The sequence below is a fragment of the Apium graveolens genome, chromosome 10, assembly GCF_009905375.1.
Source record: "Apium graveolens cultivar Ventura chromosome 10, ASM990537v1, whole genome shotgun sequence".
NCBI lineage: Eukaryota > Viridiplantae > Streptophyta > Magnoliopsida > Apiales > Apiaceae > Apium > Apium graveolens.
Window position 1 is genome coordinate 231,652,930 of NC_133656.1, and position 14,327 is coordinate 231,667,256.

Consider the following 14,327-nt stretch of genomic DNA (forward strand, 5'->3'; position numbering starts at 1 on the left):
AGTGCAAACTTAGACGTCATATGCACTACGATTCCAAACCAGAAACAATTAGCAGTGGGATCCTCATTAATATAGTATATTAAAGACTAGTGCAAAAATAAGAACGTACATGATCCAAGCATAAAGAACCTGCATAATTTTTGGACAAAAGCTAACATGGCTGCAGTAATTTATACTGGCATATCCTATAAATCACTTGAATATACTTATTAGAAATAACAAAGTAGCAATTTATATTAGCAAAATGATTATCAGAACAGAGTACCAATTTATTCGGAAACAACTGACTTGTGTCTTGGCATAAATTTGGGATTGGCATTTATTTCCTATAACCATTACATAATTTGTTCAACAAAGACACGCCTGTAACTCTTGACCCCTGACTCTGACTGGACTGTAGGATACAGTGTGTACAACACAATTAACCACAAGCAGGTCACTGAAGTATACTTGGGCATTATCATCAAGGTTACAGGGAAAAATAACACAAGGTATATATAGAAGTACATTTTAGCTTTAGGCAAAATCGGATTGTTGGAAACACTCCAGAAGAGGATACGAGTAATGTTCAGGTTTTGAACTTTTGTGTAAGTTTCTCAACTCCATCCCTGCAATCTCCTGCAACACGCTTTGCCCCTTCCTTGGCATTTGAAATGAACTCACTTGAACTCTGTTGGAACTCCTGTAAAGACCCCGCTACTTTGGATACCGTAGCATCTTTTAGCTCTACACAGCTGCCCCTTGTTTTCACTATCCACTCTTTTAAGACAGATATTAACACATGTATCTTTTGTATGACCTTGTCGATTGTATCTTTGGATCTCCCTTTTAAATCAAACGCCAGTGCCTTAAGCTTATCCACCAAGCTTTCGGCTCTACTGACGGTTCCTTCAACTGATGTTTCAGTTCCAGCATTGAGCCAAGAAACCCCAGCATTGGCCTCATCATTGAGATCATCATCAACAATGACTTTTATGCCACGCCTCTCCCACCGATCTCTAGCCTCTTCTAGCACCTTAGCTTGTTCACTTGCTCTTTTCGCTTCATCTTCAGCCCAAGCCCTGCATGACGAATTGTGAACTTGCACATTAGTACAGGTCATACAAACAGCAAAGCTAACGAGAGCTTGATATGTAAGGTAACCAGAGGCATGCTAAATATCCAACAGGCTAACAGCTTTGACAGAAAAAAATAAAAGAACTTCCACGAATTGGCCCTACAGGGCATGCTATCACTGAGTTCATCTAACCACTACCTCTACGGGCTAATGCTTGATTGATTTGACTTGTGCAGGCATTCACAGTTAGCGCTAGCATGTTTTATTCATGACCTTGTTAACACCAAAAGACTAGAACTTTGTCTACAAAAATAATCATTTTCCTGTGTGTAAACTGCATACCTGGCCATAGCCAAAGCCTTCCTCTCCACTTCCAGTTCATGTTGTAGCCGGGCGATCTCCTGATTTTCCATCTCTGTATCCTTCCGCAGCTTAATTATCCTTTCCTTTTCATAAGATACTTGCACTTGGTCACTCATCAGGCTCTGCAACTGTTCTTCAACCTCACGCCTTAACCTTGACATTATTTCCATTTCTGTGTCAACAGCAGCACGTTCCTTCAACAACGCAACGTTCCTTTCCTCTCGCTCAGTTCTCAGTTTCTGTAGCTCTGCCCTTGCTTCTTCAGCCATTTTCTCCACAGCATCAACCTTTTCCCTTTCTAGCAAAAGCTCTTTCTCGTAACTAGCATTGACATCTCTCTCCACTTGATCTACTAGTGCACTGTGTGCAGCAACAGCATTTTCTGCCATAGACTCCGCTTCAATACGCGCAAGTTCTTCACTAACTATATCTGATGCCTCGCCAGTAGCAAGGGCGATAGCAGCCTGAGCTTTTGTAACTGGCTTATCAGGCTGAAATAGTCTTGTATAACCTGTCAGAAATAAATATTAATCTCAAAATCTTGTAAGAATGAAAACTAATGAAGACACAGTCAGGTAGGAATCAAACTAACCGAATGCAAGGGCTACTATTCCTTGCTCTCCTGCTGACAAGTCAGCAACTAGTGCAGGACATGCATCCGGGTCGATTTTATCTATGTCTATAAACCCAGAAACTTGTTGGAGAATCTGGTCAAGCACATGGTACATTACTCTCAAACTTTATCATACAAGTCTAATATAAACGACCGATGCAATTAAATGTGTATTGAACTTAGAGTACCTTCTTGTCAGCTATCGGAAGCTGTCTTTTCTCAAGACATATCTTCCAACTCACAAGGTCCTGACGAGACAAGGGACTGGAGAAAGAGATGTCAATATGTTAAAATAAAGATATAAAAAAATAGAATACATCATACACGCACCACATATTTGTAAAATGTGGAAACAAAATTTTACAGAGGTTTATGTGTTATATAATCATTAAAAAACAAATCAAAACAAATCCCATAATTTACATCTGGTAAATTCATTTTTTGTTGATCTAATAATATGTAACATTTATTTAATGCATGGTTAAATACCTTTGGACTAGTGTAATAATTAAAAAAATACCTTGTTTAAATACCAAATGTATGCTTATCTTTCGATATAATTTTTTTTATACTTGTTGCTAGTAGAAGTTAGTGAAAATTCCCACAGTTTGTCCGGGAAGGTTGCATATTTACAATTGTGAGTCAAAACATTACCTAGGCTAAACAACATTTGAAGCTCAACTTTAAGACTAGATACACATCATCAAACTTTAATGTTTAAATGTAATATGTGATTCTAGAGCTGACAATGTTGACAATTTGGACCCTCTGAATGATTAAAAAAAAAGAATTTCACTGAATATCACAAGACATCAAAAGGTCCAAACATGCAATGGATCTAAAAAGAAAAACTCGCAAAAATAATAAAGGAACTTATACATGATAGGATTTAACCAAACTATTTTAGTCCCAGGATTAAATGCCAAGTTATCAACTTCAGGGTCGTAATATTTGTATTTCTAGACTTCCATGTAGGTTTTAACTAAAAATATGAAAATGTTATTGAGCCCATTACTGATAGTCTGATACTGTAATTTACTCTTTTATTGTCTGCAACTCTTCAGCAAGTCTGTCTGTTTTCATATACTGTAAAATTTATATGGTTATCATGTCATATGCTTGTTCTTATATCCACATCTTAGCTTTTCATTCACTGCTAACTCATTCTCTTTTCCTCCAGCAGGTAAAGAAATTTAAATGGGTCATGGATAGTAATTTACAGGAGATGAGACCTTTCATTTTCAAATTTCAACTTAAAAACTCAAATGAATTTATTTTTCTTTGTCATATATAAGTATTTTTTGGAAGAGTAAAAAAGTTCAAAAAATTTCCTTAGGAGATGTTACACATATAGCTCTGCTAATTGACAAGGCAAGAAATAAATGAACGATCACAAATTCTGCTTTACAACATATTGGTGGTTCAGGAGCATCGAAATAGAGCAGACTATTTAAAGTTATAAATGAAAGCATGATTGAACTATGAGACTACCTTTCAGGACAGAAGCAGAGGGAAGTCTCTTCAACTTCAGAAGAAGAACGCATGTCACGTCTTGAAAGCTTGCTGGCAATAAGCCCAGCTTCTGCTAAGCCTGAGAAGTCCAAGCCATTTAGAAAGTAGCCCACAACAACATAGTTTCAAGCAAAAAAAAAAGAATCTTTTACTATTTTCACCTTGAATGGCAGGAAAATCAGGGTCTTCAGGTGTAACATCATCAAATGCAAGCTCAGTAAAATTTTCTATACACATTGCAGGGTAAACTTTCGAGACAGTGTTCCTACACGGAATTTGAATAAATATATATTTTTTAAATGACGAAGTGGGGATACACTCTTCTATTAGTTTGAAACAAGGGACATGCTGCCCATGCATACCTAGATAGAGCACTGCTGGCTGAAACTAACCAGCGAGCATATTCCCGACGAGTACACAAGTCACCAGGTTGAGCATCAGCTTCAATGACCTGAAAAGTTTATGCTTCAAGATTAAGTACTAAAACCCTAGAAATTTAAAACATTTTATATAATCAAATTATTTTCTAGTTTGGTGAAAAAGAATACAGTGTAAAAATGATTGCGAACAATATTGATGTGCAACAAACAGTTATATTATAGACAATCTATACCCCTTTCAGACCATGAATGCAAGAGCTAAGAGCAAGTGGAATACTTGAACCTGAGAAGTGAGTATGTTTGCTAGAGGGTTCAGGTAAAACTGTTTCAAAATTGGACAGCAAGAGAAGAAAAACTTATTCACTCATTGATAAGAAGATGGTTGGAAACAGTGAAAAAACTCATTCCCACTGATCTCGTCAAATCAGCATAACTTTAACACTAACTTAAACCTCAGAGTATGAAAAAGTATTTGGCTTATTATACAAGTTGGTTTAATAAGCATATAGAAAAATATGTTTTAGAACATTCCAATATCCAAGTATGAAGTAGTAACTATTATTAAGGTAACCAGACTGGTAAGGAGTCTTTTCACTTCCACGTGTCCTCCTCCTTGAAGAATTTCGATGTACCAGTACTTTTCCTTTTCCTTTTTAAAGTTCTTAAATGCCAATGTATGATGCCATAGAATCTGAAATGTCACTAAGATATTTGTCGACGAAACACAATTCCTTCATTAACACCAACTTCACTAATTTTCGCAACAAAAGAAAGTTACCTTTAAAACTTGCAAAGCTGCTAACGCCTGCCCTTGAACTTGATCAACAATTGCGGGAACTAAGACCTTCCCCGGAAAGGCCTGTAGAGCTGGAAAAACTACAGATGGGGCAGGCATGCCGGCAGAAAATGATAAATTCCCAGAATTCGAGTCAGAAAATGATCCGCTCCATTTCATCTCATCAAAACCAATCTCATTCGACTCATTTGCAAAAGGATAAGCTAGTGGTGAGACCAGTGTTGATGCAGAAGGTCCACCTTCAGGTACATTATTTTCTAGGGATACTTGCTCAGCTGAGACTTCCACCAGTTTGACTACATTGAGACCTTCGCTCTCCACTTGCAAACCTATAGCCTCCATATTTTCTTGGCCTGATACCTGATCCTCTAAATCAACATCTATCTCCAAATTGACCGCCATATTAGAATCTAGAGACGCAATAGGAGTTTCAGCAATGGAACTGGATGATAAATCTGGTGAAATTTTGGAATCCTCTCTTTCATTTGACCTGGGTACTCCCTCTTGAAGGTTAGTACTTAAATTTGTACTACTAGTATTTGAGACCAATGAATCGTTAAGCTGAGAATCATCAGAAGTCTTGAATTCAGAATTTATCTTCAAATTTTCTGCAAGTCTCCCTTCGGATTCCACAAAGCTGGATGCAACGAAAGGTGGTGTGGTACCTTCCGGAGCAACGGGTATGTCATCAGCATCCCCTTTATTTTGCAAATCTTCTTGAATGGAATTATCATAGGCAACATCAGCTGAGTTGGCCATTTCCTTATCAGAATTGAGTCCAGATTCAGATATGCCTTCATCAGTTTCTTTATAAGAAAAAGAATCCTGATCCATAACTGCCCTATATTCGCTACCATCAGGGTCAAGTGTTGGACTCTTCCTCTCAATTTTTTGCTCCTCGGAAGTATCATTAATATCAGCTGTATCATATGCTAGCTCTTGCTTTGTTTCCAGAGGTAACATGTATTCTTCAGGTTCTGTCAAAACCAATAATTACTTACAGATGAAATCAGGGGACGAAGGAGGAAAAAATATATTTAATAATACAGCTGTAAATGTTACACAGAACTAATTAAGTACATACTGGAATTTCTCTTGCTTATAGACAATGCAGCAAAGGTTAGTCCAGCAAATAAAATAACTCCAGCAACTCCAGCTCCCACAATCCCTGATAACAAACTACTTTAAAAGCGTTATTAGTTGTCAAGAGATATTACCTACACCAAAAGCATGTAATTCTTAATAGTTATACAAAACACACAGATTACAAAATTTACTGGTCAATAAAAAACACACAGCAAAAGTACTTGGTGATGTAAGAGAACACGGTAAATAGAAAAACAGGATTTTCCGCCAGGGAAAGAGATCTATGTGTGTTTCCACGGCAAAGGCCACTAGCTTTGATGGGAGAACGGGACTCGGCACATTTCTTCTATACTGTAACGTGGTTATTACATCCTACCTACTAAAGCATATCCGTCAAATAACTACCAATTTCTTGAATCTTGCTCAAAAACTCCAAACTCAATTTCCAAAGCTTAACGACAAATCATATCCAACTCTATCCGTAACACTAACCTATACCTAACCTCCGCTCTTAGCATTACAAATTAAAAACTAGTACAACAAAATTCATATAAACAGTAAAAACACATACATTCCCCCATTCAAAGCGTAAATTACCGAAACAAATTCACCAAATTCACAAACTACAATAATCACATAATCCAATAAAATGATAACCACAACATACACCTATCTTACCCCCATTCCACTTCTTCCCATTCGACTCATCCGATTCGCTCCCATTAACACCAGACCACCCCGAAAACTCATCACTAGAGCTCTTCAAATTCTCACCGCCCCAAGCATCATTCTCCACACGTACAACCTCAGTAGCATTTCCATTTCCAGTTCCATTTCCATCAACACAAAACACTCTGAATCGACAATCGAGGCGGTGACTTCGACGAATTCGAACAAATTGAGGCGGTTGTTTTCGACAAGTGAAAGCTAATCGCAGCTGAAAAGAGCTCGGACTCCACGTCGTAGATATAGAAGTCATGGTGAAATTAGTGAATTCTAGGGTTTTGAAATGATGGAAACTAAATTGAATTTAGGGTTTTGAAGATGATGTTGTTTTTGTTTGTTATCAGCTGGTAAAATCTATGTATATGACAGATTATATATCTTATCTTCTACCAACTACAACGATGTGAGAACTTGTTCGCTAGCACTCAGCGGTGGAAATTTATGAATCGAATTTAGGTGCCGACTGAAATTTATATTTTCTTTCATTAATGTGTCTTTGGAAAATACTTATATATTAAAATTATATATATAAGCAATTTCAATAAATCTTTATCGAAAATGTTTGAAATAATCTCTTTCTCTTCTATATATAATAGAAGAACAAGGTATAATATTCATGAGATTAAAAAGTCTTATTTAAAAGATCAAACTACCCATTTTTTAATATTTATATAAAAAATGTGGTTTGTGGGAATATATTTCATTTACCTATACAACCTCATCCCACAACACCATATTGTTATGTGTTTTTTATCATACACATACAACCCCGTACAACTGCACTATTGCCACATATATTTTTTATCATACACATAATATGTAAGTGTGTTAAATGAATATGTTATTTAACTTTAAAGATAGTTACTTGAATATTTGTACATTTAATTTTAAAGAATTAAATTCCAAATATAAAGTTAGGCATAGTACATAAATGGATTATTAACTTAATTATTAATTATTTTTTAGTTTGAAAATATATCTCATATATTTTTAACATATTTATTATTATTGAAAATAATTAAAATGTACATATATAATTTTTTAAAAAATATTGAAAATAAAATCGCTTATATATAAATAATCTATATTGGTATTACATATTTAGATAAGTTCGAATTATAATGAGTCGATGCATTTTAGTTTATTTCGAATTTGAAATCACAACTTGCCCCATTGTTAAAAAAATACTCGAAATTTGACTACATGACCCAGCTGAAAAATATCATCTCATTGTATGTTTAGTAAATTTAAATTAAAAGCTCGACGAGAATATCTTACTAATAATGTGAATTTTTTTAATATGTTATGTTAATATAAATTAATGTGTTTGAGATCTTTATAGGATCAAGTCAATTGGTTATTTATATTAAAATTACTAATTTTACTGGTAACACATTATTATTTTTGGGATTTGTCCCGATTTTAAGAATATTCGAAATTTGATATGAGATCTCACGAGATTTGTTAAAACTATGATGATATATTAAACCAATTTATTTTTCATATTTCACTTTAAAAAAAACTAGCTTTTATAAAAGAATTCTTTTAGATTAGCAATATTTATTGATCAAGATAATATTGTACAAATATTTTGAATTATTTTAATATTTCGAATTATTCAAATAAAAGTTATATCTATACTATATTTTAGCATTTGATTCAATTCATTTTATATTATTTAAAGAAAAAATATATATTGTTCAATAATTTGAAGGAATTAAGCAGTTCAACTGATAATGCAACCCGCGTCTATATTTTTGCAAATATCTTCATAAAAAGTGGTATTTTTGGTAAATTTCCTATTTATAAACTTTATCGAATTGAATAATATTTAATTTAAGGATAATAGTATATAATGTTAACAAATTATTATATGAAAAAATATTAGAGTCGTAATGAAATAAATTTTAAAATGGTTTAAATAACGATATAATTAAAAAATTTCCTTCGAATTCTTTTAAAAAATCATAAATATCAATAATAAGTCTTAAAAATATATAATTTATTTTTATGTTATAACCATGATTGATACTTGGTTGCGTAAAAAATAGATATAGATTATTTGTTAGTGATAATGTGAATACCATATATAAATTATAGCAATTTATTTATTACATTATTTTAATTTTTGAATAATTATAAATGCATCTTATTTAAGGAATCAATTGTCTCACTAGATATTAATAATGATTATACATGTACATAAATCAAATATTTAGCATATAAATAATTGAAACCATCATAATTTACTAAGAAATGTAACATACAATAATTTACATGCTAAAACACACACATACATATAACTTAATCTTACTTTGTTAACACTAATGTAAATAAAAAACTAACATTTTCCCATACATACATACGTTGAATTTCAAAAACTAATATTTTTTTATTAAAATCAACTTTAATATTAACAGTAATGTAAATTTTACATTATTGTATATTATGATCGCAAGTCATTCTGACTTCAATTATGCATTTTTTATCTTTTTAAATTGAGTAAATTAATTGTAAGTTAGTAGTGAACTCAGCAATAGTATAGAGCAGCAGTACATATAGTTAATTTAAATAAAATTCAAAATTTTTGGTCAACTCGGTATTCAACATATATGTTGATTTTTAGCTTTTTATTTGTAAACATACTAACGGCATTCTACAGATTAAATTTAATCGTTTCATTTTAAACATACACTGACTACCTTGTTTATATTCATTTAATAAATACAAATTATACAACACAAACAATAATATATATATTTTGCTTAATAAGCTATATTAGAAACGTTCTGTAATTTGGTAATTTATTGTATGAAAATAATACACATTGATAAACAATCAATTTGTATTTGATATACAACATTGTGCAACATTTACAAATAAGAAAACAACCAAGAGCAACTCCAATAACCTCCTTGCATTTTCACTACAAATAATATAAATAAATGAGATCCTAATTATTTAGAAGCCAATATCAAACAATTCCTCCAACAATTCTCCTTAAACTCACTATGTATCTATCTTTTTACTCATTAAGGTCATTTATGTTAAATAGACGGGTGAGAAAAATATAATATAATAATAGTTGAAGAGTGGGTATTCACTCCTAAAAGTGAGGAAATATTCGAAACTCCTAATGTTATAGAGGGGATAGAGAGCTTGTTGGAGAGAAATTTTATCTCCGTTTTTTCAGAATTTGACTTAAGAGTCTATACAAGTATAGGGTTGGAGTTGCTCTAAAAATATTATAATTGCATGATGCATAAAAAAATTCTAGAAAATGACTTGTGCCTCGCACGAGTTATTATGCTAGTCTCTGCTAAACTTACAAAAATTAATTCTGAAAATTAATAACTCCCTCCGTCCTCATTTACTTGTCCGGACTTTTGTGTCTAATTTAAATTGCATTGACCGCATAGTTCCGTTTAATAATTTTGAAAAAAAATATATAAATAAAAATTTAATAGTGAAATTTTTATTAATAAAAATTTGAAAAATAATTAACGTATTTGGTCAATGTATCTTAATGTATGCGTGTTTTTCTATGGAAACATGCTGATTATTTTTTAGCTTATATTAAATTCTTTTTTAAAATTAAAGTAAAATTTAATTACTTAAAAAAAAATTGAATACAATATAATATGCGATTCAGATGAGATACTTGATTCATTCATATATAATCAGATAAAATCGTTGTGAAGCTGGATCGGCAGATCGTTCTAAAATCTCAAGTCAACATCATTTAAGAAATGATAGTTTGATTGTCTTTAATAATAATATCAAACACAAGCTGCATTTTCAGTTTATTACAAACTGTGATCAAATTATCCATTTTTTTCATTACATTCTGTCACTCATAGATTTTTAATCCAGCTAAATATTTTTTTTTTTGAAAATTAAACTTTCATTACTTAAACAAACAATCAGATAATAAGGTCTCCAACAACATCTCTGGAGGAGACATAAACACATTGCAGCTATTTAACAAACAAGTATGCCTAGCTAACAAATGAGCTAACTTCTTTGCTTGCTTTTTAACATGCTGAACCTTGACATCCGACCTATGACTAAGCTTCTGACGACAAGTTTCCAGCAGATTTCCCACCTACGTCTGATAATTACTACCCCTTCGAATAGCCTCGACCACCAGGAGAGAGTCACTCTCTATTATAACATTTTTCCAGCCACTAACTTCAATCCATTTTACTGCCTCTAAAACACAAAAGCTTCTGCTTCGACAACACTCACCTCCCCTCCCATACGACAGTTCCTTCCTTGGATAAACGTCCCCAGATCATCTCGCAACACCATACCAACTGTAAAGCTACTAGCACCTACAAACATTGATGCATCTACATTAAGTTTCATCCACCCCACCTCAGGAGTTACCCATCTAACTGGAACATTAGACTTAACTGGTCCCATGCTCGTAGCAATTCTTCTCTTATTCGCCATAGCCTCCTGCCATTCAACAATATGTTTAGAGCTAAGTTCAACAATAAGTGCTGGAGTTATCTTTGAGTTCTCCCATACTTTTTTATTTCTAGCAAACCACACTCCCGACGGAACAGTTGTAATCTTGATAATATTCTCCTCCGTTTCAAAACAGAGCTTATCTAAAAGCCAAGTTAAAGCATATTCTACTAACGCCATATCAGGATTATACTCAACCTTCTACCAACATTGCGACGTAAAACTGCAGTCAAAGAAGACATGCAGTAGATGTTCTACATCAACCTCGCAGACTGGGCATAAAATAGGAACTGGTACCCCTTTACCTCTCAACCGATTACGCACAGGAACCGTATTCTTTCTAAACCGCCATATAAACGTTTTAATTTTGTGGTGGAGATTCAAATTTCACAGAATGTTCCAACCTTTAGAAAAACCTTCAACTGGAAAATTAATATTCCAAGAGAACCAATAGTGATATGCTGAATTAACAATGTACTGACCATTACTCGAGTGAATCCAAGCCACCTTGTCCCTAACTTCAATTTGCGGAACCCTTGTATGAAGCATTGGCTGAATGTCATGTAAGTGAAAAGTTTGTTCAACCTTATGCACGTCCCACTCCTTGGTATTTGGACGGAGTCACGGAAGAAGTCGCATACTTTATCACTTCTGATTCTATTCACAGGATGACCCTCGACATGGAAATCCCTTTTTCCCCTTAACTAGGCATCTTGAAACACATTATATCCTTCCCATCACCTAAAATCCACCTAAATCCTCCTACCAACTGTTCTTTTGCTTTCCACAACCCTGACCAGACAAAGCTTGGATCAGTCCCTTTATTGGCATGAAGAATATCACGATCCTCAAAGTATCGAGCCTTATAAATACGTGTGACCAGAGCATTTGGTTTCTGCATAAAGTTCCACACTTGTTTACCCAAAAGCACCACGTTAAAACCATGTAAACTTCTAAAGCCCAAACCTCCATTACTTTTTGACACACACATTTTGTCCCACGAATGCCATCTCAGCCCTTTATTGTTATTACCATTTGATTGCCACCAAAACCCATTCATGATCTTCTCTATCTCTTCACATAACGATTTCGGAATCAAAAAACAGGTCATGCAATAAGATGGCACTGTCTGAGCAACATTCTTAATCAAATCGTTTTCCCAGCTCTCGACAAAATCTTGTTACTCCAACCTTGCACCTTTTTAAAGACTCGATCCTTAACAAATTTAAACACATTTTTCTTCGACCTCCCAATTAGCGAAGGCAGACCCGGGTACCTGCTATCTCCTAGTTCATTTTGAACTCCCAGAATATCTCTCAGTTCCTGTTGTTTGTCCCTCCTCACATTTGCACTAAAGAAGACCCCAAATTTTTGATAGTTCACAGCTTGCCCCGACATACTTTCATATCTATTTAACAACTCCTTAATGACCCGAGTTTCATTAACATCTGCTTTGAAAAAGAGAAAGGTATCATCAGCAAAAATCAAGTGTGTTACAGGTGGAGCATTAACACTTACTTTACATCCATGAATCTGATCAGAACTTGCAGCCTCGCTAAGTGCTTGTGACAATCCTTCAACGCAAAAAAGAAAGAGATACGGTGACAACAGGTCACCTTGCCTTAAGCCCCTGCTCGGAGTAATAGGACCTACAATATCACCATTAAATGCCACATTATAGTTTACTGTCGTCACACATAACATTACCCACTGAATCCATTTGTCACTAAACCCCATTTTATGCATCATATTCTTAAGATATTGTCAATCAACTTGATCATATGCCTTGCTAATATCCAGTTTCAAAGCCACTTTCCCTTCACTACCTGACCTCCTTCTCTTCATATGATGTAGCACCTCAAAAGCCACCAAAACACTGTCCGATATATTCATCCCAGGAACGAACGCAGATTGGTTCTCAAAAATTAATCCCGGAAGAATAGATTTTAGTCTATTTGTAAGCACTTTTTTCAGGATCTTATAAAGCAAGTTACAAAGTGCGATAGGCCGCAGGTCACCCATGCTCTCAACATTCTCCTTTTTCGGGATCAGAACTAGTATCGTCTCATTTAAATCTGCTGGAAAAGAACCAGCCCTCAGCCATTCACTACAACACTTATGCACCTCACGACCAACCAACTCCCAAAACTGTTGGAAAAAAGCAGGATTAAAACCATCCGGACCAGCAGATTTGTCCGGATGCATTTGTTTCGCTGCTAAAAAAACCTCCTCATACGATAACTCTGCAGTCAACAAAGTATTTTGATTTGTAGTAATCATATTATTCGCCTCTGTCACACCTTTTCTAACCCTGCCAGTAGCACTAGCAAAAACCTCCTTGAAATACTCAATAGAACACATACCCTCATGGTTACTAACTGTAACATCATCCTTATTCCTCAATTCATGAACGTGGTTCAATTTCTTCCTTACTGTGGCCTGAGCATGGAAGAATTTTGAATTTGAATCACCCTCAGTTAACCAAAAAGCTTTTGCTCGTTGTTTCCAGTACAGTTCCTCATGACGCAGCAACTCATCAAGTTTCAATCTCTCTTCAAAGTACCTCTTAATACCAAGCTCATCCCCTCTATTCACAAACTCATTCATGATTTCCTTTTGCTTTTTTACTTTGTCTCTGAACTTGTGAAAGAAATTTCTACCCCATTTAGCCATGAAGGACGTAACTGAGAGCAGCTTTGGCATAAGATGAGAAGCAGGAAGTGTTTTCCAGTAAGAAGTTACCTCCTGATGAAAGTTTGGTTCTTTTAGCCAAGTGTTTTCAAAACGAAAACGAAACTGCTTTCAAGAAACTGAAGCATCCAATAACTCCAACACTACAGGATCATGATCTGAACTGATTGTGTGGGTAACCACTGAAAGAGATGTGTCCTAAGTCCAATCATGTATGATGATTTAGGAATAACTTTTATGTAATCTGTTTTGATTTCGTTGATATTAATAAAAGACTTGTTTTGGTTTTATTGCGGACTTTATCTATTTAAGTGTTTAAATAAGATATACCATAGTTTAGAGTAAAGCTTTTTATGGATTATGATGAGATCATAATAATGAGACCTAAAAGTTGATAACTCTAAACTTAAATATTTCCTGGTCGTAGGATTGTTAACTGGTAATTAGTAATCTGCAAAAATCGGTACATATTATGCTTGCTTTATTATGAAGGATGTCTGTTCTCATAGACATTTGTGTGGTGACACTATAGCTAGTATGTAGGTGCTTATTATAGAATAAGTTCACTGAACATGACTCACACAGCTGAACAACTGATGGAGTTCACTCACGTGTCAGCAGTTGTTCATA

General features: G+C 34.3%; 1 protein-coding gene across 1 annotated transcript; it reads right to left on the reverse strand.

Moving 5' to 3' along the window:
* Positions 1-248: 248 nt before the first annotated feature.
* LOC141688957 (uncharacterized) lies at positions 249-6,991 on the reverse strand. Its single transcript, XM_074493106.1, has 10 exons — positions 6,486-6,991; positions 5,806-5,889; positions 4,704-5,698; positions 3,908-3,996; positions 3,707-3,810; positions 3,525-3,624; positions 2,222-2,297; positions 2,013-2,127; positions 1,400-1,931; positions 249-1,061 (listed from the first exon to the last, which is right to left on the reverse strand). The coding sequence occupies exons 1-10, from the start codon at positions 6,784-6,786 to the stop codon at positions 569-571; spliced, it is 2,889 nt and encodes a 962-aa protein (XP_074349207.1). The 5' UTR covers positions 6,787-6,991; the 3' UTR covers positions 249-568.
* Positions 6,992-14,327: the final 7,336 nt, after the last annotated feature.